Genomic DNA, 23,560 nt, shown 5'->3' with positions numbered 1-23,560 from the left:
TTGTGCACATGTTTCATTCCCACTTGGGAGCAGGGGAAACAGCACTGATCTGTGGGTGAAGGGACAGTTTGGGTAACTACACCTGCTGCTGCAAGGCCCTTGCTGTAGGGTGTGGAAGGCTGTGACACTGGCTGCATGACCAGCCTGCCTGGTGTTGTCACTGCAAGGAAAGATAAGGTCACTGCGCTGCCTCCCACTCCTGCAAAGCTGGTGTGATCCTGCCTCTGTGTGCTAATTGGCTCTGGCAGGAGCTTTAGCTCAAAAGCTCTTGTCTGTTTTCCTTCACAGACCTGCTTTACTTCAGTGTTTGTTCTGTGCCTGGCCCAAGGCCTCTGCTCAACCCTCTGCAACAGCAGCAAGGCAGGAGGAGCTGTATAAAGCTCAAGTGATTCTGGTGAAAGATCAGCTAGTGCTGGAAGCTCTGCCCTTAAGTCTCCATTTGCCCTGCTTGCTGCCTAAATAGTCTGATAATGGTGCTGTTGTTGGTCTTCGGCTTGATTCAGGTTTCTTTGAGTGACTTCTCTTTCCATGGTTTCTGGAAGCATGCCCTCTGCTTGACTCTGAGTCATGCTCTGTGGATTTGTAGTTATCTGTGTTGCCTACATATCCATTAAGGGATTTTATATGTTAATCTCACAAGATGTATTGCTCATTTTGGTGCTTTCATCTCACCGCCTGCCTGTGAGCTCTGCCAGCAGTGTGCTGGGCTAGCTGCAGGGCAAGCAGAGGTGAGGACGGGCACTGCCCCTGACTCACTGCCTCCGCTCTTCTCTGACCCCAGAGCAGTTCCTGGCACCAGGAAGATGCTTCCAGATCGGCACTGAGCCCTGGGGCTCTCAGCATTGGCACTTTGGCTCCGCATCCTGCACCTCTGAGAGTATTGAGTGGTTCTGCATTAGCAAAGTAAGTTTAACTGGGAGGGTATTTTAGAGCATATCAAAGGTTTAAAACAGACAAATGTGTTAATGTTGTCAGGGATTGCTGTGGTGTGAGTAATAAACCGTGAGTTCAGTTTTATCAGCTGCAAAAGTACCATGTGGATGGTGCATAAATTCAGTTCCATAAAGCCATGCGCTGTATAGTTTATTGGTGGCAGAACGTACCTGAACTTGCTCAGTTTTCATATGTCTACATATCATATATCTAAAGCAAGTATTTTTTTCAGGGAGGTGTCTAATACTTCTTAGTGAACCAACCAGACCAGTTGTATCAGGCTAAGGGGGAAAAAAACTTGAGTTGACTCAAACTTCTTAAATTTTAGGATTACTTTAAAGCAGAAATGCACCTTCAGATAAAATCAAGATACTTTATTTTGTACAAGGCAATACTTTCTAATTATTTGCCTGTTTTCTTCCAGCTTCAATTCAAAATGAAGCAGTGTAGTAGCTTCTAAATGTTTGTCCTAACTCATTTATTGTTCACTAGGGAGTGGGCGTACTGCTCAGATCTAGTTACAAACCTACAAACCCACCTTTATCTGAAGCTCAGAAGTTTTCTTTTCAAGTGCTAGACGCAAATCCTTTATTTCTTAATATGTTGCTATTTGATATAGAAAAAGGCTTTACTACACAGCTGTTATGTCTAGACACATCTGCAAGGGACTAACCAGATTTTAAAACAGCTATTGCTTTATCATTTTCATCTCCAAGGCGATTTTAATACACTTTCAAAAAATGTGTTCAGTTTGGTCCTGCTTCAAGCAATATCCATCATTAGGACAGCAGAGAGACCCAAAAGTCACACTGGCATCAGCTGTGCTTTTGGCAAGTGCTTGAAATTCTCCTTGTGCTTGCAGTTTTCACTACTCACAAATGCAGATTGAATATAGAAAGGAAGGTAAAGAGCTGGTAAACATTGTTTTTTTTTTTTTTTCTTTTTTTTTTTTTTTTTCAATTCTAGAGCCCTCTCAGTTTTTCCTAGGAAGCATTTTATCTTGTGATTTTGTTAAAAACTTGCTAAATTTATTCTTTCTGTACTACTGCTTGTTCTTCCAACATGTCTCAAACCTGAGGAAAACACCTGAGGAATGGTCTGGTGTTTACCCAAAGGAGCTACTAGCTTGTAACATGAATAATGTACAAAGAAAATCAATGCACTCTGTCATGACAATACCACAACACACTGCCTCCTGTGGAGCACTTAGAGTCCACCGTGTCAGTAATACACAGATTAAGACATCCATAAGCTTTTAAGAAATGAGGGAGAAATCCTAGAGCACAAAAAAAGAAAAAAGTTGGAGGTTTTGTAAGTGTTACTGAGAACATGCTCAGAAACATAACTCTGGGTGTCAGTCAAAACTGGGCTTGTTTGATTTTTATTCATCTGTGGACATTCCCCCAATACTAGACAGATTTTCTGAACAGCCACTTGCCTACATATCAGTCACTTCTGCCAGACTGTCAGACTTTAGTCTCTGTTTAGAGGAAGCATGATGGATCCAACTCAAAATCCAAGGATTCTTTTTTTTCAATGAATAGAACAAAGTTCTAGCTCTGACATGAAAATCCCAGTTAAATCTGAAGGTTGAGGTGTTTGGCTCAAGTGTTTATACTGAACCATGACTTCCCTGGTGCTCTGATCCAGGGTTTGACTTATCTCCTTTTTGAGAGGACAGTAGTGGAGAACAAAGTTTTGACTGTTAAATGTCAAATGCACCACAGGTGAAGATATGTAGTCACTAAAATCTGATGTAGTAACCTTGGTGTTTCATAACATAGAAGCCAAAATCTTCCAGGGAAGCTGAAATGGAGGGGAGGAGATGTCACCCAGCTGCGGTGACTGGTGCAGGCTCTGCTCCAGGTCACCCAGCTCCCTTGCATGCAGCAGCCACAGCTGACACTGGGCCCTGAAAGTGAAATAGCTGCTCTTTTTTTTTTTTTATATACAAACACCTTGAAAAAAGTGTGTGAGCAGAATGGATGTGCAATTCCAATTAGACAGTTCAAAGAGGGGAAAAAAAAACTTTAAATCAAGTGTTAATGATGCACTTTCCTTTGCTGTGCCCACCACCCCACCCATAGTGCTAAAAGCATTATGCAATTTGAGAACAAGCTCCCTTTGACTTGTACCCATTATTTCTTAACAGAAGATGAATTGATGGGAAAACTGTTTGCTAGGAGAGACATGGAAATTAATGACATGGCATTGTATGTGTCTGTGTGTGGTAAGGAAAAGTGCCAAGCTCTTCACAGACTCCTGAGAATAAAATGAGCAGTATCAAAGAATCTCCTGAGCTGTACGCATTTCATAAATATGCATAAATAAAGAAGTTTGGGATGTTTGAGAAAGCTCATCAGTGTATAAATAGTTCATTTTGAAGTCCTGTTATACAACACCATCAGAAAAGGGCTGATGTCTGAGCAGTGCGGTTGAGGCCTCTTGTGTTCATCAGGAATCCAAAAGATAATTTAGGATTTTAGTAGAGGAGATCTTGAGTGGATAATGTGTCTGGGCAATAAAGGTCCAAGGTAGGCAGTAGGCAGTGTAGTCTGGGACTCAAACAGTGTTGTAAGCCATGACAGTCACTTTTCACCCTTCTCTCCAAAAACCTAACTGAAATTACTCATTTCTAGCTATAAGGCAGTTCTTTCAGACCTTTGAGTAGCTTATATGTAAAACATGTCCTAAGTACATAGCCCTTTTAGAGTGTGGGTGTCAGTACTTTGGCTACTTGTGTCTGTCACAAAATGTCACTAATATTACCTATACAAGAAACTCATTGTCTTCTGTGGGAGAGATCAATATTTTTCTCTTCTAGTCCCACACTTTCTCCCTCACATCACCTTTTTCACTCCAATCTTTCTCCATCAGTCTCTCAGCCACCTTAATCCAGGTGCAGTGGTGGCCCACTAATTTTGGGTAGCGTCTATAATGACTGCTGCAGTGATGATAGAGGAATGTCAAAGGTTTCTGCCCTCTGACACCTCTTCATCCAGCACTTCTGTTTTTTTAAACAACCTTAATGAATCAGGGAACTGTGCACTTCTTGCTCTCTGAAACAGTTTTTACCTAGGCTTCATTTTATTGGAAGAAAGGAAGTATTCAGCACTTCTCACATCAGTCTTAAATACATCCTGAAGAGACAGAGTGGAAAATTGTCTTAAACCCTTTGGCATCCACTTGCTGTCAGTTGCATGTCAAGTCAGGAATAAAAATTGGCAACTAGCTGTAAATTTCACAGTCATGCAGCAGGATTTGTGGAGTTGAATTTGCAGTTCAGTTCTTGGCTTCAGCTGTCACTGTGTACCTCCAGTGATGAGCATTCATGCCACAGTGAGATATTAGACTTGTCAGATATCCAGAGCTTACAGAAATAACTTCATTTTTAAATGGACTGTCTCTTTTGGTATGAATAATCAAACAGAACACCATGCAAAATACTTGACATGTACTGGGAGTCCAGTACAGTCTGACACATGAAAATATTTGGAATACCTCAGACTAGTCCATTTATTGCTTCTGCAGAGTTTCACATAACAGTAAGAAGAGCTCTGTAATTAAGTTACACTCTTCTTCTCTTTGATCATTTTAATGCTCTTTTGTTTAACAGATTGTGAAAAACATTGATCAAATACGTCTCAGGGAGCTTAATATAGTCTAAATGGAAACTAAAATTAAGGGAGAACAGGGCTTTAAACTTCAGGTTTTGATGGTTATTGCCAAAGCTTTGGAAATATCCCCTATTAAAATGGAGAGACAGAATATCAGCAGAGGTGTTTTCCTCTGAACCTATGAGCATAAAACATTTTTGTTGCTAATGAGAAAAGTATCTTAACAGCTATGTTAAATTTTGGTTGTTTGGCACCACAGATGATGTTCTATAATCTAGGCACAACCTAGAGAAGTCCCGTAGTACAGACACAAGAGCTGTGCTGCTTCGGCTGAAGTCCCACCTGGTCCCCAGCAGTGGCTAAAGGAGTTCTGTAGGCCTGGCTGCTGCATGTGTGCTACATGATTTCATAGGCACCTGTAATTTGTGTTAAGGCATATTATGGCTTCCTAGCCAATATCCTTTAGCACCTGACTATGGACTTTTTGTTCATCAAGTTGTCCATTTCCTTTCTAAACCTGCTGATACCACCTGCCTCAACTGGGAATGTTGGCAACAAATTCCAGATCATTACCTGTCACTCTTAGCAGTTTTAAGCCACTCTCCTATTCATTTGGGTAAGCCCTTGCTCTAGTACTGTGAGACTTGGTGAATGTTAGTTTTGTGCTCTCCTTATTTACGGCTTTGTAGTTTTATATACCTCAATCAAGCCAAGTAAATTGCTGCAGCATTTTCCAAAGACAGCCAGTGAAATACACAGGCTTCTTTTGCAAAGCTATTCAAATTGCAAGACCAGTTTTCAAACATAAAATATGATAAGGAAAACAATATCAGTCATAAAAGACAAAATGACTTGTCAGCAACCGTTATGAGTTACCACTACATCCAGACCATTCTCATATATTCCAGTTCAGTTTATAAGATATTTGAAAGGGGATTGCACATCTGTTTCAGATTAGCAAGTACTTTGAAATTCTGGGATGAAATCCTGGTGTTACTGAAATCAGAAACTGAGATTCTTTTTTTAAAGTTACTTGTATAAAGCGAAAGAAAGGCGCACAACTTATTCACTATAAAACTTCTGTTTGTAGACCACCTTTGAGCAAAAGATATGGGCACATGTTTAAATACATTCCTTTGGTTCTGTTTTCTCCATCTGGCTGGCTCAGAGTGTTCTAGAGGTAATTCGGACACAATGCCTTGACATTCTTTAACTAGAAAGATATTCTAGTACTATGTATATCAATCCTATATCTCAAAATTGATACTACTGCAGCCTTTTTATGTAAAATCCATGTAAAAGTTCCCTGTTCAAATCCCATGGAGTGTATCTACCCTGGAAGTACATGGGTGAGTCAGCCTTCTAGTTCAGAAATTGGCTCTAGGAGACAAAACTTGAGAAATTCATCCTCTGTACTTACCTAAAACAAAGATTTTTATGCATCAGAGTTCAGGTTTACCAGTTTAAAACACAGCTTGAGTTGGCACTAAACCACAAAGAGCAGCAGATAAGAAACTGTATATTTTCTGACAGGTCACTGAGCTGGAGCCTAACATGCTCATCTTAACAGCTCATTTGTGTCTGCTGTCCTGACATTCTGACATTTGCTGTCAAGCTTCCTTTCTTGTGCAGCTACATGCTTCACTATTAAATACCACTGCTCTAATCTGCAGTGGCATATACTGCTCTCTTACCAACTAATGCAAAATCAGTGTCTCTGGAGTCTGAAGAACCCCCCCACCCCTTTAAAAAAAAACAAAAAACAACTTCACCCAAGATGAAAATTATCGATGGATTCTCTATTATAGAAAACAAATATTTAAAACAGCACAGGACACAAGTTATGAAAAAAGGTATTTATTATTTACACAACTGCTATAGTTCCTTAAGAACAATATATACCATTTTTATTTGAAAGGGTCAGTCTTCTTTCAAATACATGAACTGCATAATGCACAAGTGTTGGTAATGCCAAATAGCAGTCACATCACACTTCTATAGTGCAGGCATAAGCAGCGCAAGTAAATGATATTTTAAGAACAGTATGGCTGAATATTGTATTTAAACACAGTGTTTGCACTTTGACAAGATTTAGCTAGAAGAGAACAAGGGTTTTGTTCATGCTTTGTTAGGAATGTGACTTTCCTATCTGAGGTTTAAACCCTTTATCTGACATGAGAGTTTTTCAGGCAGACTGCTTTTCAGTTACCAAAAAGAGTGGGTTTCTCTCCCTCAAACTTCAGTCTTCTATTTTCCAGTAAACACTGCTTTATAGTACAAGTTCACGCATTGGGGTAAATTGGCCACAGAGGTGGTGCCTTCCCCTCTTAATGTCTTGCACAGAGAAACACTGATATACTAATACATACCAAACTTAGACAACTTGTAATTTATAGATTTAAATACTGGAATGGGAGAGGGAGACTGTTTCTAAAGATAGAGGGAATAGAGGGCTTATACAATTCATACACTGCCAAAGTTGGCTCCTTACTCAACATTTTTGGTCTAAATTTTTTTCTAGTTTCAGAATGGTTTTGGTCTTTAATGGTTATGGTTGTACTTCAGCAGAAAAGGAGAGGAAAATATTTTAAATAGTAACACCAGAACTGAAAGCAAGAAAAAGTAACCGACATCTTTCTCCCACTTTGAGCTTATTGCTGTGATCTTTTTTTTTTTTTTGGGGGGGGGGACAAAAAAAAACAAACAAACACAAAACAACAACAAAATAAACAAAAACCCAAAACCCCATAACCAACCAACTGGAAGACCAAGTATAGCAGTCATTCTGGCATCGGATCCAGTGTCCAGCACTATTATACTCTAGCGTAAAAGCAAGGAAAAGTCCAATGATCTTAGTTACGTTCCCTTCAATTCAGTGCTACGCAATTTTGTTAGTGTTATTGTCCTTGCTTCTTTGAAAGATACCTGAAAGAAACAAAAATAGTTTCACAGAAAGAAAGAGGCAGGCCCAAATATATCTTACCTTTTATAAGCACAAACTGTGAATCTACTTTTTCTCACTAAAAATCTGGTTATTAATCACCCCAAAAAAAAAATTAGAATGTGATCAAATTAATGGCTTTGTTATCTGAGTTCACTTTCTCCTAATTCCATGATTGGTCATCTTGCAGTAACTCAAAGAACGTTTTTAGTTAAACTGTATAAGATTTTAAACAAAAGGGGGAAATAAAATTCAAATTGTTTAATTCTAAGAGGTTAAAAATACCAATTAAAAGTGGCTGTATAACCTTTAAGATAGAAAGGCATGTTAGATACCAGACTCCTTCAAATAAATTTAAGACTTTAAAGTCATCCAGTAAAACCTGAAAAGAACAGTCTTCCACTCTCTTCTTTAGAAAAACCAAGTTACTTGAAAAAATGTTTGTTGTCTAATCTCATAGTTCTCTTACTGCCGCAGCTGGAACAATCTGGCTATGTGGTGACACTGAAGACTTTGCAAACACCCTAAAAAAAATCCAATTAATTTAACTGGCACTAACTGTGAAACATCCAATAAATTGCAGTGCTTTTAAAATCTAGCATTGACGTTCTTTTTTAATCAGAAACAAAAGAGAACAGCCTTGTGAATATAATTTTCTTTTAAGCACTGTATGAGTGTTTTCCAATAACATATTATGCACGCTTCTTTTTTACATGTATTGAAATTTCAGGTTGATGCATAAAATCAAAAAACTTTGCCCAAACAATTCCAACTAGCTGTTCTACAGCAAGAATTAGGATAGTAACTGGTGCCTTAAGCATTTGGAGACCTCAGTAATGCAGTAAACTGTTTCAGTGTTGACAAATACTGAAATACCCCACAACTTGGATAGTGCCTGAGCACCTCACGGTAATACCCCAAATCTCAGAAGTAACCACTAGAAAAGCTGCCTGGCTGCAAAGGACCTAAGATCTGAACTGCCAGTCTAACTTTGTAGGAGTGGAAGTAGAGATTTACAGTGAGTTGGCTTCTTCAGAAATTCTTTTCCTTTTAGGAAGCATAACTACTTCAGTGAAAACAATTGCTGGTCCTTAACTCTGAAGAAGTAAGAAAGAAGGTACAATCTATCAAAATCCTAACTTCTTAAAGAGGCAGCTTAAACACTACTGCCTTGTTAAGAACGCACTCAAACTAAAGATAATTGTAAGTGATGTCAAAGTTCATCAGTTCAGTTGTTTCTTGGTCTTTGTACATCTGACCTTAATCAAAACGCAGTGGTGTAAGAGAGAGAAAGAAGTAAATTTTGACTTTGTTCTTACCTTTCCCAATGTTTGTGATTCAGCTCCAAAAAGTCATCTAATTTTGCTATTTCTTTGAGGTATTGAGTGAGCTTTAGAAGCTCCTTGTCTTTATCCCGATTTAAGTGTGCTTTCATGAAAGGCCTTATCTATACGAAATAAATAAATTGGGTATAATCATTTGCTCCAAGTGAGGAAAAACACTTCCAATTCTATAGCACTTGTCACCTAATTAAAGCATATTTTCAATACTGTGTTGCATTATGACTTTTAGGTAAGAGCAAGAAAAACTTTCCATTATTGGCCACCTCCAATTTGTTTTTTATTGATGCAATCTGGATTTTTGTCTTGCATGCCCACCCAGAAGCAAATTGTTCTGTCAGTCTTGCGTTTCTTCAGGCCTTTCCCTCCCAGTGAGACGATAGATTGATCTGCAATGGACTGTCACATTTTCTAAAGTGATTTCATAGATATTTTCGCAGGAGAAATGAGTGGTTTTCAGCTCTGCTTTGAGTTGTGTGGCATCACTGGAACCAGATGCTTTTTTTCAACAAAAAGCATTTGACTACGATCATAGCTTCTGTGACAAGAGATGTCAGAAATAAAGCTTATCTGACAGCTGCTTTAAGCTTGGAATACATTATACCTGTGTCTTGTTTTAGTGATTCAACATTCTTGTCTGCAGTTCTCTTAATAACATTTTGACAAACATCTTTGAAATCTAAGCTAGAGGGAGCTCTCTGGCTAATCCTCTCCCAGCAATATCTTTAATATATTCCTGTGTTTCATATATTTGTACAGTTCCAATTAATGTCATGGTGATAGATCTCATCCATTGCTATCTTCAAATCACGGATATTTTCTAAGAAACATCTTGGATTTCTGCATTTGATTTTTTTAAATAAATTTGTGGGGGTTCTTTTAGTACCATACTGTTGCATCGTAGAAATTTAAGTTCCATTCTTATTCAGAACAAGCACTGATGATTAGAAGTTTTGGAACAGGAACTGGTCAACAATTTTATAAAATGAAATATTTGCTGTTCTGCAGTCAAAATGGCTCCAGGTATTAATTATTAACCAGGAACAGAATGCTTGCTAATACGTTGGCATGCTAACATGAAGTATGGCAGCTTGTTATTTGACTTTCTGAATAGAATCACTCTTGAGATTGTTTTAATGGTGCCTGTCAGCAATGCTTAGCATGGTTATGGTTTGCAGGTACAATTTAAGCAGAAATAATTTCAGTGATTTTGGTAGTCTCTTAAAAACTCAATAGTGAATTAAAGCTTATTTAAAACTACTGTTGGGGAAATGTTAGTCCAGACAAATGGCAATTCAAATAAAAAATACAATAAAATATGCATCTTTGCTAGTTAAGAATAGTCTTTCTTTAAGATAAAACAAAAAATATGAGAAAGTACTACTTGAAGTATAAGTAAAAGTAGTAATACATGAAAATTCCAGTTAAAATTACCTTGAGTCCATTTTGTGGATTCATTAGGAAGTTTCGGCCAATATCATCAAACATAATAGTATTTTTTTTGCTGTAATATTCTGAAAATTTTCCCCAGATAACGCCAAGAGGCTTCACCTGCAAGAATAATGCATGAAAGGTTACCTCAGGTAAATCGGATCACATGCAGGAGAAAGTACCAGTCTATACAAATTTAAATCCAAACCCAAATGGACTGAAGTTACCAGGTAGTTAGTTAGGCTTTAGTATGGGAAAGGATGTGAAATGGTAAACAAAACCTTTGTACTAAATTTTTTCACAAATTATTTATTACTTGTTTTGAAATCAGTGCCATCCATATGAGCTACTTTAAATACTAATCATTAATAGAGGATTTCTGTAGAAAACCTATGCTTCAGATATTCTTCCAATTTTCTTGCATGAAAACTCCAACACAACTTTGTTGTTAAATATTTCAAAGGGGTATGGTAACATGTCAGCTAAATGTAGAAAAGGATCGGGGGGAAAAAATGGTACTTACATCTATCAGTCCTCTTCTAGGAGTGTGCACCGTTATCATGGCAGCACTGTCCAACATGAAGGTTATTTTGTAGTTTGCGTTAGTACTCACTCCAAGCTCCTGCATCACAAAGATTAATTATTAAAATTTCAGATTATAAGTTTTAGTTCTGTACAGCTGAAAACACAAATGTAATACATTGTTGAAGGGTAAGCTGATGAGGATGAGCAGAGATGTATTAAAGAGGGGTTTGTTGTTTTTTATTTTTCCTATTCAATGAGAATCAAAAAAGTACACCATCCTAAAAAAAAAAAAAAAAAAAGCTGATAGGAATTTATTTTTGTAGTGCTTACTGTCAGAAGTTCAGCATCGGATGTCAGCATAAAATTTAAAGCAACTACGCAGAAGAGGCAAAATAGAACTTATGGCTTTACCTTCATGCATGATTTTTCGCAAGTTCTACATGCCTCAACTTTACTCAGTATCTATAGCTGGAATAACAGCTGTGTACGTTCTGCTATTTGTTTATTCCAGTAAGTTGCAACCAACCACAGCCAAAGACAAAATATACAACAGCAGTTCATTGTTACCCTTTCCTCTGTGTGAGTCCTAGACAGTCAGTGATAGTCAGAAATCTCTCAGTTGTACTTTCAAAATTTGATCACTCCTGAAATAAAGTCTTAAAGGAAAAATGATCTAATTTTATGTAAAACTTTAACTAGATAAGAGGGCATCACTTCCATTTCCAATCCTTTCCAAAGTTGAAAAGCAATAGTAAAATCTACTGACATCTACATGACATAGACATTGCTGACTTTATTGCTGTTGCATGCACCAAAAATTATATGCAAAGCTACAAAACAAGGATAAAATATCCACTGTAATGTCTTGCAAATATCCAGCCACACTTAACTGATTTGCTTTTATACAAAAAAGTGAATCTCATAAATGAAAAGTGCTAGGTATGAGTCAATGTCCTGTTATTCTGAAAAAAAGTAGCTGTTTCTAGACTGTCTGAATTCTGGGCATAAATAGATGTAGAATAAGAAATTAAACTTAGTTATCTGATTTTCCTTCTTTTAATGCTATTTCTGCTTTGTAGTTTAAAACAAACACTTCAAGTATTGCTGGGATTGTTGCTGCCAGACAAAAAGTGAAACTTGCAGAGGTGTGATCAGTTTAAGGAAAAGCAACAGTTGTCATTCTAGTACTAGGAATCTCAACTGATCGGGAGTTAGGAATAGGCATGGGAAAGCTGCCAATCAGTAACATATGAAAGGGCTGGAAAGGTGACCCAGAATTGTGGAAAGGTGACTGCAGGGTAAACAGCCCAGTTTTGAACAATGGTTTTCTGCTAGATGGAACCCTAGTGCTACAAAGGATTCTGCTGCAAAACAAAGATGTTACTTTAAATGGTAAATCTCACATACAGGATGTGATGCTTGCACATGTATTAGGGACTCAAGCAATGCCAAAAGAAGGTTAATGATTAGCTTTGTATGCGTATTTCACCACGCTTGCACTTACCTCTATCTGCTACAACAGTTTTGATATAGCCAGAAAATAAACCACATGGGTAACAGCCACAAACACTTCTAATATTTGAGTCACAAACCCATTCTAACTTGAACTCATAGTCTTGTACTACAAAACTGTAGCTATAGTATTGTTCTAGATAAAGCAAAGAATTCATACACAGCATAAACAGAGATGGAATACTGGCACAGAAATAGTGTTCGCAAGTTTCAACACTGGTTCTACTTGAGCTAATTACACTTCATTGTTCTGATTAAAGGCTCTCATTTTTGAGATCATTCTGAAGGATTTTTCTTTACAAAAATTGATGCAGACTATTTTTGATGTAGAGAATATGTAAAGTGTTCTTTGCTCTGATACAACCTGAAAAAAGTGTATAAACAAAAAAAAGAGGGCAGATGAGCTTAAATTTGGAACAGTTTTCCCTAAAAAGGAAACAAGTTCTGATTTATAAACAAAAAACCCACCAACCAAACATACAGTGCATCTTATTAAGCTTATTAGGTTTTGAGCTAAGCCTGACTGTAAATATGTTTACAACTAAGTCAGCTGTGTAAATCTGGCTAGTTGCCCAATTTAAGTATGAAAGAAAGCAGGACTGAAAGAAGAGCTTTTACGGATGTTTTAATAAGGCAGAGGAAGCAACAAAGCCACACATCTGCAAGAGGTGCAAGACAAATAGTCCAGCATGCCACATCTGTCCACTCCCTTCAAAAAATGTTTTACACTTAAGATTAGAACTCTATAATTAGAGGTAAGATGAAAGCAACAGTGAAGGCTGTGTGACTAATCTAACTGTCGGCAAGTACTGACTTGTGTTTAGTTCTGCTAAATTTAGTACCTACTGCTCTGATAGTCTGTGTAGAATTCTAAAATTAGATTTAATCTAGTTTTGTGGCAAAGATATTTTAAAGTACTACAACAGTTTAGAAAACTTGGATTTTGATTCATATAACCCTCCTAGTTGCTACATCTCTCTCCACTGCTGAGCACAAGTCTATGTGAACTGCTAGCCAGACTAGAAACAAATTACGCATTTTCAGAACAACTTACTTTCATTTTAGCTTCAATCCACTTCATGTTAGTGGCAGCTGAAAAACAAAAAGGGAGAAAAAAATCTTTATCAAAATTAATTGTTGACAGGTTTAAAAAGAAGACAAACTTCACTTCTCAAATTTTTATATGGACTTTCATTTTGGAAAGATCCACCCTTGTTACAGTTTTTAGGGTTCACTGTCTTAAGGACAGGTCATGAAAGATTATTTTTATTTGGAAAAAAACTACTTTTCAAATGAAAATTTGATTAAGTTTCTTTAAAACCATTTGTTTAAAACCATTTTCTAGATCAGCTGTTACTGAACTGTAGTCTTCAGGGCCATAGAAATGGGCTGCGTCTGGTTTGAGGAACTATGTTGCCTTCACAGGATTTGCTCCTGGAAGTAATGGTAACGTGTAAGGCATGGAAAGGACAAAGTGTCAATGCTGCCCACTGATCTAAGATTATGTGTAAATAATGTTTCAGACTATGAAAATCAAATTTTAATACAATTTGAATATGGTTTAAACCCTGTATTGGCTCCAGCTGTTGAAAGGAAAAGAAACTGTGCTAAAGCAAATGATCAACCATCCCTGTGCATGGGAGAGGTTGGTTTATTTCCAGTTTTCTATTGCTATGGCAGTTCACTACTTATTGTCTGGGCTGAAGTTATTTGTAAAGATAGCTACCAAGCAGTATTTGAATGTCTATTTTACAATTGTGTTCTTTCAAGCACTTTCTTCCTTATACAAAGTAACATTCAGTAAAGCAATGTTGAGCTTTATACTGTGATTAGAACCATTCACAAGAACGCTATGTGGTGGTTTTCCTCACCTAAGAATTACTGTTTTTGTAAAATAGCTCTAATAGCTGTGTGAACATTCTCGGTGAATATATTACAGGTTAATATTCATGTATTGTTTTAGACCTTGATTCACACTAAAATTCAATATAACCTCACAACTGGAGTTTCTGCTCTAAATGACAATTTACGATGAAGTCTTATGTACTGAGATTTAAAAAAAACTTACACCAAATTACAATATCATAATCCTCATATGCAGATGTCAGGAATTCATGAAGGTATGGCCTCATAAGTTCTACTCCAGTTTCAGCACATGACCTGTGGTCTAAAAAGAATGAGAGAGAAGCAATTCATTATTCAATTTAGGATGTTAATTATGACTTTCCTACCTACCCAGAGACCTGAAACATTTCTTAAGGGAAGCACCGGGGTGATTTGAAATCATGAATGAATTCACAGCAAACTACTATTCCCACATTAAAGGTGAGAAAAGTAGAAGGGATATTTATTTGTTGATCTTTAGGTATTTGAGAGCTTGCTTAATATATGAGAGCTGAGGGTCTGAATATCTTTGAAGAGTCTGGACAAATAGTTCATCTATGTACTTTAGCAAATTTCTAACTGCCCAGATACTGAACAGAGATTTTTGTAAAACTCTATCCAGATAATCTTGTGAATGTGTATCAAATCTTTTTCAAACATGCAAACATTGCCTGTTCCAACTAGAAAACTGCTGTCAAATTCTGCTAGCAGGAGATGTGTAAATAAAAATGTTGAGTAATAGGTTGAATTCTCATTTTGGATCATAAATCAAACTTACAAAAAAGTAAGGAAAGGAAAAAGGCAAGCTATTATTTACTGGTTATAGTCAAACTGCCATGACACACCCATATCCCAGAAAATGAAGTCAGAAGGGAAATTCTGGCTTCTAAGAAAACCAGTTAGACAGAATTTTCAGGTAAAACGTGGTTTTGTACATGTTTAACAACCTGGAAATACAATTAGAAGCTATTCTCGCACCCCAAAAAAGGAATCAATCATGTACAGAAAGACAATTAATTTACAGCAATAGCTTGTCCTGATGCCATGATATCTAACACACAAGCTGGTCAAGAGAGTTTAGAATTTTATCCAAATAACCTATTTTTGCATCATCTTAGAGAAAGTAAATAGTTGTTACACTAAAATCAACAATATACAACATTTATAAAGCCTGATTCTTTTTACAATATGAGCAGAGGACCCCCAGAATATTATGAAGCTGAAGCTATACAGTACAATGCAATCCAAAGTTACGGAAATGGCTTTGTAAAGCAAAAATAAAGAAATGTGAACTGGCAAATGAACAGCCCTCTTAAAACCCACAAGTTGCATAAAATCTCACCAAATAGTGTATAATCAACATCTAGCACCAGCAGCTTTTTTCCTTCCCTGGGAGGATTCAGAATTTCCACTTTGTATTCTTTAACTCTGCGAGAAATTTTTAGTAGATTTTCTTCCCTAATACAACAGTGCAAAAAGTTACAGTTAATTAAAATGCATACTGTTCAGTTGGTAACAGGAGTGTTTTTTAATAGCTAAAACTCCTAACCTGTTTTCTACTTCCACAACTTCCTCTTCAATATCAAAGTCATTGACAACATCGTCATTATCAGGAGGTGGCCCAAGAACATCTTCCTAGACGAATAACAACAAAGATAACTAGGATCATTGTAAAACCAAGGGTTATCAAGATTGTTATTGCACATTGCAGACAAAAAAAAATCGTTTTACTAGTGGAAAAGTTACTAAAATACACTGATTTAGATTTCAGAAGTCAGTGAGAATACCATAGTAGTTAGTAGTTTTGTATCTGAAGTCCACAACAATACAGATTTTCATGACTACGCTGCTATCCGCATTCTGCAGAAAAACAGCTGAAATCTATTGTACTATTTTTCCAATGATTACTAGAAAATTCAAAATCATAATGAGATGAACATTTTTCCAATTTTTTTAAGTTAATAAGTAAATTATTTACCAGACTCTCTTCACGAGTGCCCATCATCATGATTTTAGTATTTGGTTTCAGTTTGAGAGCTCCAAGCTTAACATCATCATCTGCAGGTTTCCCTATAATGTAAACAGAATTCATTTCTAAATTGGGTAGAAAGATTTTAGCAAACTGTCAATACATGTCATGCTTAATTGAAACAAGCTACCCATAAAACACCAGAGTTCTCCAAGCTGCATCATCATCCTCCATGCAAGAACACATTGCTTCTCAGGTGAACAGCAATTTAAATTTTAAGGTACATTTGCTGCACTTCCACATCAGCCATTAAAAAATGACTGTACAGATGTATCAATAATAAACACTGAAATTTTATATATCACTAGATATTGTGTGTGCTCCTTTGAAAGCTAGATCTGGGAGGTAGATGCTCTTTTTGTATACACATCCTGAATAACTTAAAAGGATGTACTTCCTTAAACATCTCACACACGTCCACAATAAACAATAGATAAGAATAGTTACCCTTCATTTTAAGTCCAAGAAGTTTTTGCCGCTCTGGTAACACTCCAGTAAGGCCTTTAAGAGATTGCTTCAGATCCAACACTGTGTCCTCTTCTGATAACGAGGTTATCGTATACTCCTGTCCACCCCATTTTATTATAAGAGAGAGAGACATCCTTGAAGCATATGTTCAGTATTAGCTCCTGAAAAATCTGCTGGATGAGGAAAATGCGATGATCACGTAAGGAAGAAATAGAATTGCCTTTTTTTTTTTTTTTAGAAGACAAGCGATATAGTATAAGTATTTTTACATTTTTATTATACTGTATACCAAAGAGCTGTTTGTTTTGCTTGCACAGATAACAAACATGTTGATAAAATGTTGGAGATAAGGCAGAAAGAACATCCCTTAAACTGGGGCTCCGAGTTCTGCTTCAATGTACTTAGCAATGTCACATTCCCCGTTTGATCCAGCATATGCTCGCTTGCTGCGTGTTCTGCACAGGTACAGCTTGTTCGCTGCACAGCCGGTACCCGAGCAGAGTACTGCAGCATCAGAGAAGTCATTTCAAATCTCAGAAATGTCCTCTGCAATAATTATGCAATCAAGCCAGTCATGGATAACTTTACATATGTAGCTACTAAACCACAAGTCTGAAAGACCTAAAATACATAAAAATAGGTCTGAACCAGCAGCTTATTTTAAGCATTGGCTTTCTCTGCTCGCTTTCACTGAGACCTGTGCAATACCTGCAGTAATACACACCCCAGGTCACGTCTCACTGTAGCAATATCAAAGCAGGAGTTTGAAAACAAAGCCAAAACACAACACCTACACAACGCAATTACGCTGTAAGAATGGCACTTTCATTGCAGTGCTGAAAAAGTAACCATAATTACACTATCTTTAATTTACACAATCATTTATGTGAATTATATTCAACAGTTTAATCCTAGATTAAACACAGCAGAGAAACGAGATTTTTAGCCTTAGGTGGAAGAGAGAACGTGTTTTTTTCTGTTAAAATTTGGAAACAGAATCAAAGAGAGATAAAGGTATTTGAAAGCTGTTTCATATTATCAGGAGATGCACAGAAGGCATCTGCACCAGTAACAGCAAGAATGTCCTTAAAAGATTGATGCCTGAAAAGTAGAGAAAGATCTATGAAAAAGAAAGGGAGCCTGTCCACCTTCAAGAAGTACACGTCTAGCAATTCTGAAAGATGTCAAACTAAAATCTGCCTCCTCTTCTCCTCAAACATCATATTCTATGCAGTTACCTGCTCTCAGCCAAAATACTTCCCATTTACGCTGTATCCTTTGGTATATGCACCAAGCTTACAGCAGGTAAGAGAGGAGTAGACACAACCTGTTTGCTGAGGACACTGAAAGCCCTACCTCCTCACTATTTCCTCTAAGATCCATGAAAACAAATTGAAAAGGAAGACTCCTATCATATGACAATGTAAATCTATTTTTTTCAAATATTCCCAAATCAAACAGGGGATAGTACTATCCAGTGCAACAGCATTATTCTGTGAAAAGTGGGTTTTAGAAGCACTAGGAGAGCCAACTGAGGTTAAGGCGGCATAGCAGCAATGTTGATACATAAGCTCACTGTCATAAATGAGCTCTGTCCATAAATTTCAGGCTAAGTTTTCTAGCCTTAGAAAGAAGAGTTTATTGTCTGCTTTCTCATCTGCACCACGCACCTAAACTGATTCTGCAAGAAAATGCACAGGGCAAGAACTGGGAGGAAACTTCTCAAGTCTCTGTCCAGTGCTGGACTGAACAGCTCACCCTGTGAGGCTGACTACTTGATCTGCTATCAGTCCTCACGGAATTGCAGTCCTGTCAAGATGGGCGCTGTCAGAAACAGCACGCAGAAACACCTTTATTCAATGCCTGAACACCGATGGGACCGATTATGAACCCCAGAATCAAGGGTTATAAAAAAAAAATGGCATTAGGAGCAATGAGAGAGTCACAGGGATTCTCAAAGTTCCCACCATCAGGACTGGACATGAAACTGGAACATCCTCGGGTTAAGTTTGCTCGGGTTTTGCCGTTGTGTGACATTGTCAGAGCCTTTCTAAGCCCCTCGGCCCACCGAGCGCCTGCAGCCCGGCAAGGCACCGGGTCGAGGACGCCTTAACGTTGTGCTGCTGCAGTGACAGCGCCTCGTGACACCACTCTTGGCAGATTTGGAGCAGAGCCGTCCCCATCTTTCCGCTTCTACTATTCCACCACGCAACAGAGACCGCGAGAACATAAAAACAAAACCCGCGGGGAGCGCCCCCCTGCACAGAGGGGACCGCGGCACCCCCAGGGCGGCGCGGCGGCTGCAGGAGGAGCGGGGCCGGCGGGGCAGGGCCGCCCTCAGGGCGCTGCCAGCCCCGGGCCGCCGCTGCCGTCCCGCGGGGCCCAGCCGAGCCCCCCCCCGCAGCTCCCGCCCGCGACCCCCAACGACCGGCGCGGGTCGCTCCGGTCCCCGCCGGCTTCCCAGGTGCCCCGGCTATCGCGATCATCGATCGCGATGATCGCGATGGTGACACCGCCCCTCCCCCCCTCCCCACCCGCGGCAGCGCGCTGCGGGCCCTCACCCTAGCAACGGGACCGGCGCCGGCCCGGGATCCGCCGCACCGGAAGCGGAAGCGGAGCCCGCCGGAAGCGGGGCCGCCCGGATGGGAGCCGCGTTCCCGCGCTGCGGGCGGGCGGCGGCGTCGCCAGGGCGACGGGGGGCGGGCGGCGGTTAGCGGTCGGGAGCGGCTCCTGGCGCTTTCCAAAGGGAAAAGCGGCTTTTTTTTTTTTTTTTTTTTTTTATTTTTATTGGCGTTTTGGCTTTTAGGTTTTTGTCCCAGGGACTGGAGGGTTCTTGGGAACCGGCTCCGGCTGCAGCCGCCCGGTGCTGTGAGGCTGGAGCAGGGGAAGCGATGCGTTTTGTACAGGGCAGCGAGGTGTTCTGCTCTGCGGAACTGGTTAGAAATAAATTAGAAATAAAGCTGGTCAGCGGTACGGCCTGGTCCTTACGTGTGTGTAACCATGTGCAGATTATACAGACTGCGGTTCTGTTGGCTCCAGGGGAGAATTAAATTAAGGGGGGAGGTGTAAATGAAATTTGCAGTCTTCTCATCTCAGGCCTCGACTTGTAGAGACCTCTCAAAAACCTGATCTCTTTTATGTTTGGGGACCAGAACAGGAGAGCAGCTGTGCAGCACGTACAGGTTGTCTGGGGGCTGCTGGATCCTGAGGAGCTGCTCTTAGCCTGGCAAACCTCAGCAATGTGCCATAGAAACAAAAACTGTAGAAGCCTGTTTTACTGCAGTCCATTTTTTTTTTTCCTTGACTAGGTATGAGTTTTACGTATTTCCTGCCCGGATACATACTTTTAGTTGTGTTCTATATTCAGGTTTTAACATAAAAGTACTTGGTTTCCAAAAGACCAGTACGAATGGGAGATTACTGTAGTGACTGCTCATGTCAGGTTTAGCATCTGACTGCACAATGCATGTAAAACCAATTAGTATGTATGTATCCCAGTCACGAAGGGTTTTCTTTTTCCTTTTATGACACACGGTTGTCCTCCGCGCTGAGGCAGCACAGTACAGTAGTGCTGGAAAGCTTCCAAAGCTGCAAGTAGTAATTAAAGTCACACCCTGTCATAAAACTATGCACCCTCCAGGCCTATTTTAAAAATTCAGGCTCTGAAAATGATACATAGTGTGATCACCTCTCCATTTCTAATCTTTTTAATATACTTTAATAATTTTCTGGTTGGCTTTGAGAAAGCTGTCTTGTGGAAAGGAGGCAGTAGCGTTCGTTTGTGTTTTGTTTTTCCACAGTTTGAGAAATATTAAAAAAAAAAAAAAAAAAAAAAAAAAAGCATGTATGGTATTTTATTTCTGGTGTGATGCTGATATTTTAGTAACCTGACGCCTGAGCCATGACTAGGACTTCTTTGTGCTAGGTGCTGCAGAGAAATACTTTGATTCTGACAGCATTCATGTGACACAGATAAATATGTCCTTTAACTCAGCTGTGAAAACGCATGGTGGTGCTCAATCCTAACGTTAATAAGTGCAAAGTGTTAAAGTAATTTGACTAAGACCATGTAGTTACAATTCAGAGCTCAAACAGCAGAATCTTTTCTTTGTACTGAGAAGCTTGTTTTGCGGTGGTACTCTGGGTTTACACTGTGGTATATTCCAGCAGAGAAAGGAGGAAGGAAAAGTCACATTAGGAAAAAATCTAGAAGGGAACCCATATTCTCCCCTTGGAACAGAGGAATTCTTAACACAGCTTGGTACCTGTGTGTTTTTCTCTTCATCTGTTTTAGGCTGTTTGGGTTCCCCTTTCAGCATTTTTTACTGTTTCCTACAGTGTCTTCTGATTTATTACTTTTTCCCTGTCTCTTTTCTCTGTTGTGTAATTTGTACTAAGCAGTGGTGAAAGCAATGATTTCTGAGAAGGTCAAGCTCTTAAAGTCTGTACTGTCCAAGTGGTTCCAGCCCAATATATTTTTGCACGTGAGCCTTCTGTGCTGTTCCCAACCACTTAAATGTAACAGAAAGCGTGGTTTTCTGGACACTGCCATCACTGTGCCCTAGGACGCACAGTATTTGAATGCAAGCTCTGATTCTGAGTCACTGTGTGACTCCGGGCAAAACACTGAGAGCTGAATTTCCAGTGTTCAATAATGTGATGTGCTTTAGTAGCTGGCAGCTCAGCTGGAGACACGACAATGTCTACAGTTTGAAATGAAACACATTTTCAAGTTATCACTAATACAGTGAGTCTCTGTCTCAGCTGCTTTATCAGTAAAGTTGAGGTTAGAATAATATTTACATAGGTTCCTCACAGGAGGTTTTTCCATATTATTTAATTAATGTTGGCACTGCGAGATGCTATAAATACTAGAGGTTTGTACTAGTATACCATATGATGCTCCATTTTCTGAATGTGACTGTTATTCTTCTGCCACTGTTCAGCCCAATTATTTTTATTTTATTTACTTCAATTCTTTGTATTCTAGATTATGCCCCACTGGCAAGGGATCTTGGGAGAGAACTGTGATTCTTTTGTTCACTGAACAAAATGTGATTCATCACTTTCCTTACATCACCACCCAGCTCTCTAGCTCCTCAATACAGAGATTGGTATGGCTTTCCCTTAGGTAAGTTGTAAATCACAGCAGCTGTTTATTTGTTGGGAGTCAGCACTCTTCAGAGTTAAGGAAGTGGTAAAAATATATGTAATTATATGAGATACGTAATTATCAGAGATACTGCAGAAGTGGTTTCCTGAAGAGAGTGAAAATAAATATGAAGCTGAGAAACTGGAACTAGCTGAATTGCTCGAAAGAGCTCTGAAAAGCTGTGAGAATGATAGGAAAAATAAGAGACAATATGAAGGGAAGAGACTTAGGAAATAGGGTCACAGATAGTGAAGAGCAGGAGTTCAGTGATGGAGCTATGGGATAAGATCAGGTAAATCACAATGAAATGCATTGGCTATGTGTCTATTGTGGACCCAGTAATGTTCCCATTTCTTAAGTCATGGTATATGTTTCTGCATGAATTATATGGTTGATTTGTTCATTTAGTGAACGGGCTAAGATTTCAACAAGAGAACACAAACTTTGGGGGCTGGCTGCCATTGGTGTATTAAGGTGTACACATGGCACCAAATCAGGTTTCACAAATAATTTTAATTTTTGCATTTAACTTTTGTCTGACCTACTGCTTATTAAGATGTTCTTTTGTTTGAACATATATATTTGTGAATATTTCTTGAAACACTTGCTTGTAAAAGAAGCTTCAAATAAAACTAACTGCCCATGTTATTGTCCACCTTAGGCATGCAGTGTCCTGCCATGTCAGCGTATTTGGCTGCTCTTGAGAATTCTTATGAGAGATTTTCTCTGTAAGCAGTTTGAGGTGCTGGCAGTTGTCCATCCACATGGACAAGTCAAATTTCCTCATTGTCTGAACTCTGAGAAGGTCTTTTGGAAGTTTTAATGAGATGTCACCAAAGTATCTCCCTTCAGTCCTCAGGTACTGATCACTGAATGTTTGGAGTTCAAATGCCTCTGCTAATAATGAGAGAGAAACAATCATTGAATTCGGAACTCTTAGCCACTCAGTGTCAGAAGCAGAAAAGGTTTTTAAAAGTGCAGAGAAAGGAAACAAAGTGAAGGTACTTTTTCTAAGACGTGCTTGACAAGACAGTGGTAAAGCCACATACCTGGTTTGCCCATTAGAAAACCTGTGCTTTTGTGAAGTAACACGTTTTCAGAATGAAATGATGAGAGATGATGAAATGAACAAAAATGGCATTCAGTTCCTATTGTCTGCTTGCAAACTGAAGTAAGAACTTCAGTGATTTGCTACAATACTTCCGTGATATAAATACTTCGAAATAATAGAAACTTTCACTCCTTCTCCTAGTAAAACCTATTGACGTATACAACTGTGAATTTGTTATTCTCTCTGCTACTTGATTTTTTTTTTTCAGAAGCAGCACTGAAAACAGGCAGTAGGATTTACAGATTCCACGGTTTACACCATTGCCCCTGACTTCAGTCAGCATTGAACCAAGCCCACAAAGAACAGAAGTGACTCATGTGATTTTTTTTTTTTTCTTTTCCCATGTACGGCATGAGAATACAAGCACTCCATAGAAATGGAGCTGAGATTCTTATGCCTTATATGACAGCTGCTGGTTCATACTCCTTGTGATAAGAAGTGGTGTAGTAGTACTGACAAGTATTAGTGAATAATAGTGACAAAGAAGCGAGTAGGCTGAGCCAGGCAGAACAATGGGATGGATGGAGCCTGGTGAAGCCAGTGTTTTCCCATCTTCTCTGATTGCTTTAAACTAAAAGCTTTACATATATTTAATAAAGCTTATTTTTAAAACAGCA

The 23,560-nt window shown here is 38.8% G+C and overlaps 1 protein-coding gene and 1 long non-coding RNA gene across 5 annotated transcripts; one reads left to right on the top strand and one right to left on the bottom strand.

The window, feature by feature from the left end:
* The first annotated feature begins 283 nt into the window (after positions 1–283).
* Positions 284–23,560, top strand: LOC311444727. Of its 3 annotated transcripts, none has more exons than XR_014698019.1 (4): positions 284–582; positions 782–903; positions 21,671–21,811; positions 23,152–23,560. It is a non-coding gene; the product is annotated as an uncharacterized lncRNA (long non-coding RNA). The 3 variants fall into 3 exon arrangements; XR_014698020.1 differs by having other exon boundaries at positions 342–473; XR_014698021.1 differs by lacking the exons at positions 284–582; positions 782–903; positions 23,152–23,560 and adding exons at positions 19,042–19,144; positions 22,494–23,101.
* On the bottom strand, positions 6,392–19,329 carry UBLCP1 (ubiquitin like domain containing CTD phosphatase 1). Of its 2 annotated transcripts, none has more exons than XM_084536084.1 (11): positions 19,242–19,329; positions 16,660–16,850; positions 16,162–16,253; positions 15,733–15,818; positions 15,526–15,641; positions 14,368–14,466; positions 13,354–13,391; positions 10,786–10,884; positions 10,266–10,382; positions 8,811–8,938; positions 6,392–7,475 (listed from the first exon to the last, which is right to left on the bottom strand). In XM_084536084.1, exons 2-11 carry the CDS (start codon positions 16,811–16,813, stop codon positions 7,448–7,450), a joined length of 957 nt encoding a protein of 318 aa, XP_084392210.1. In that variant the 5' UTR covers positions 16,814–16,850; positions 19,242–19,329; the 3' UTR covers positions 6,392–7,447. The 2 variants fall into 2 exon arrangements, with proteins under 2 accessions (XP_084392210.1, XP_084392211.1); XM_084536085.1 differs by having other exon boundaries at positions 16,660–16,853; positions 19,242–19,321.

Source organism: Aythya ferina (assembly GCF_964211825.1).
Source record: "Aythya ferina genome assembly, chromosome: 14".
In the NCBI taxonomy this organism is placed as follows: domain Eukaryota; kingdom Metazoa; phylum Chordata; class Aves; order Anseriformes; family Anatidae; genus Aythya; species Aythya ferina.
Note: the sequence above shows the minus strand (reverse complement) of the source record. Positions and strands in the feature narration are given on the sequence as shown.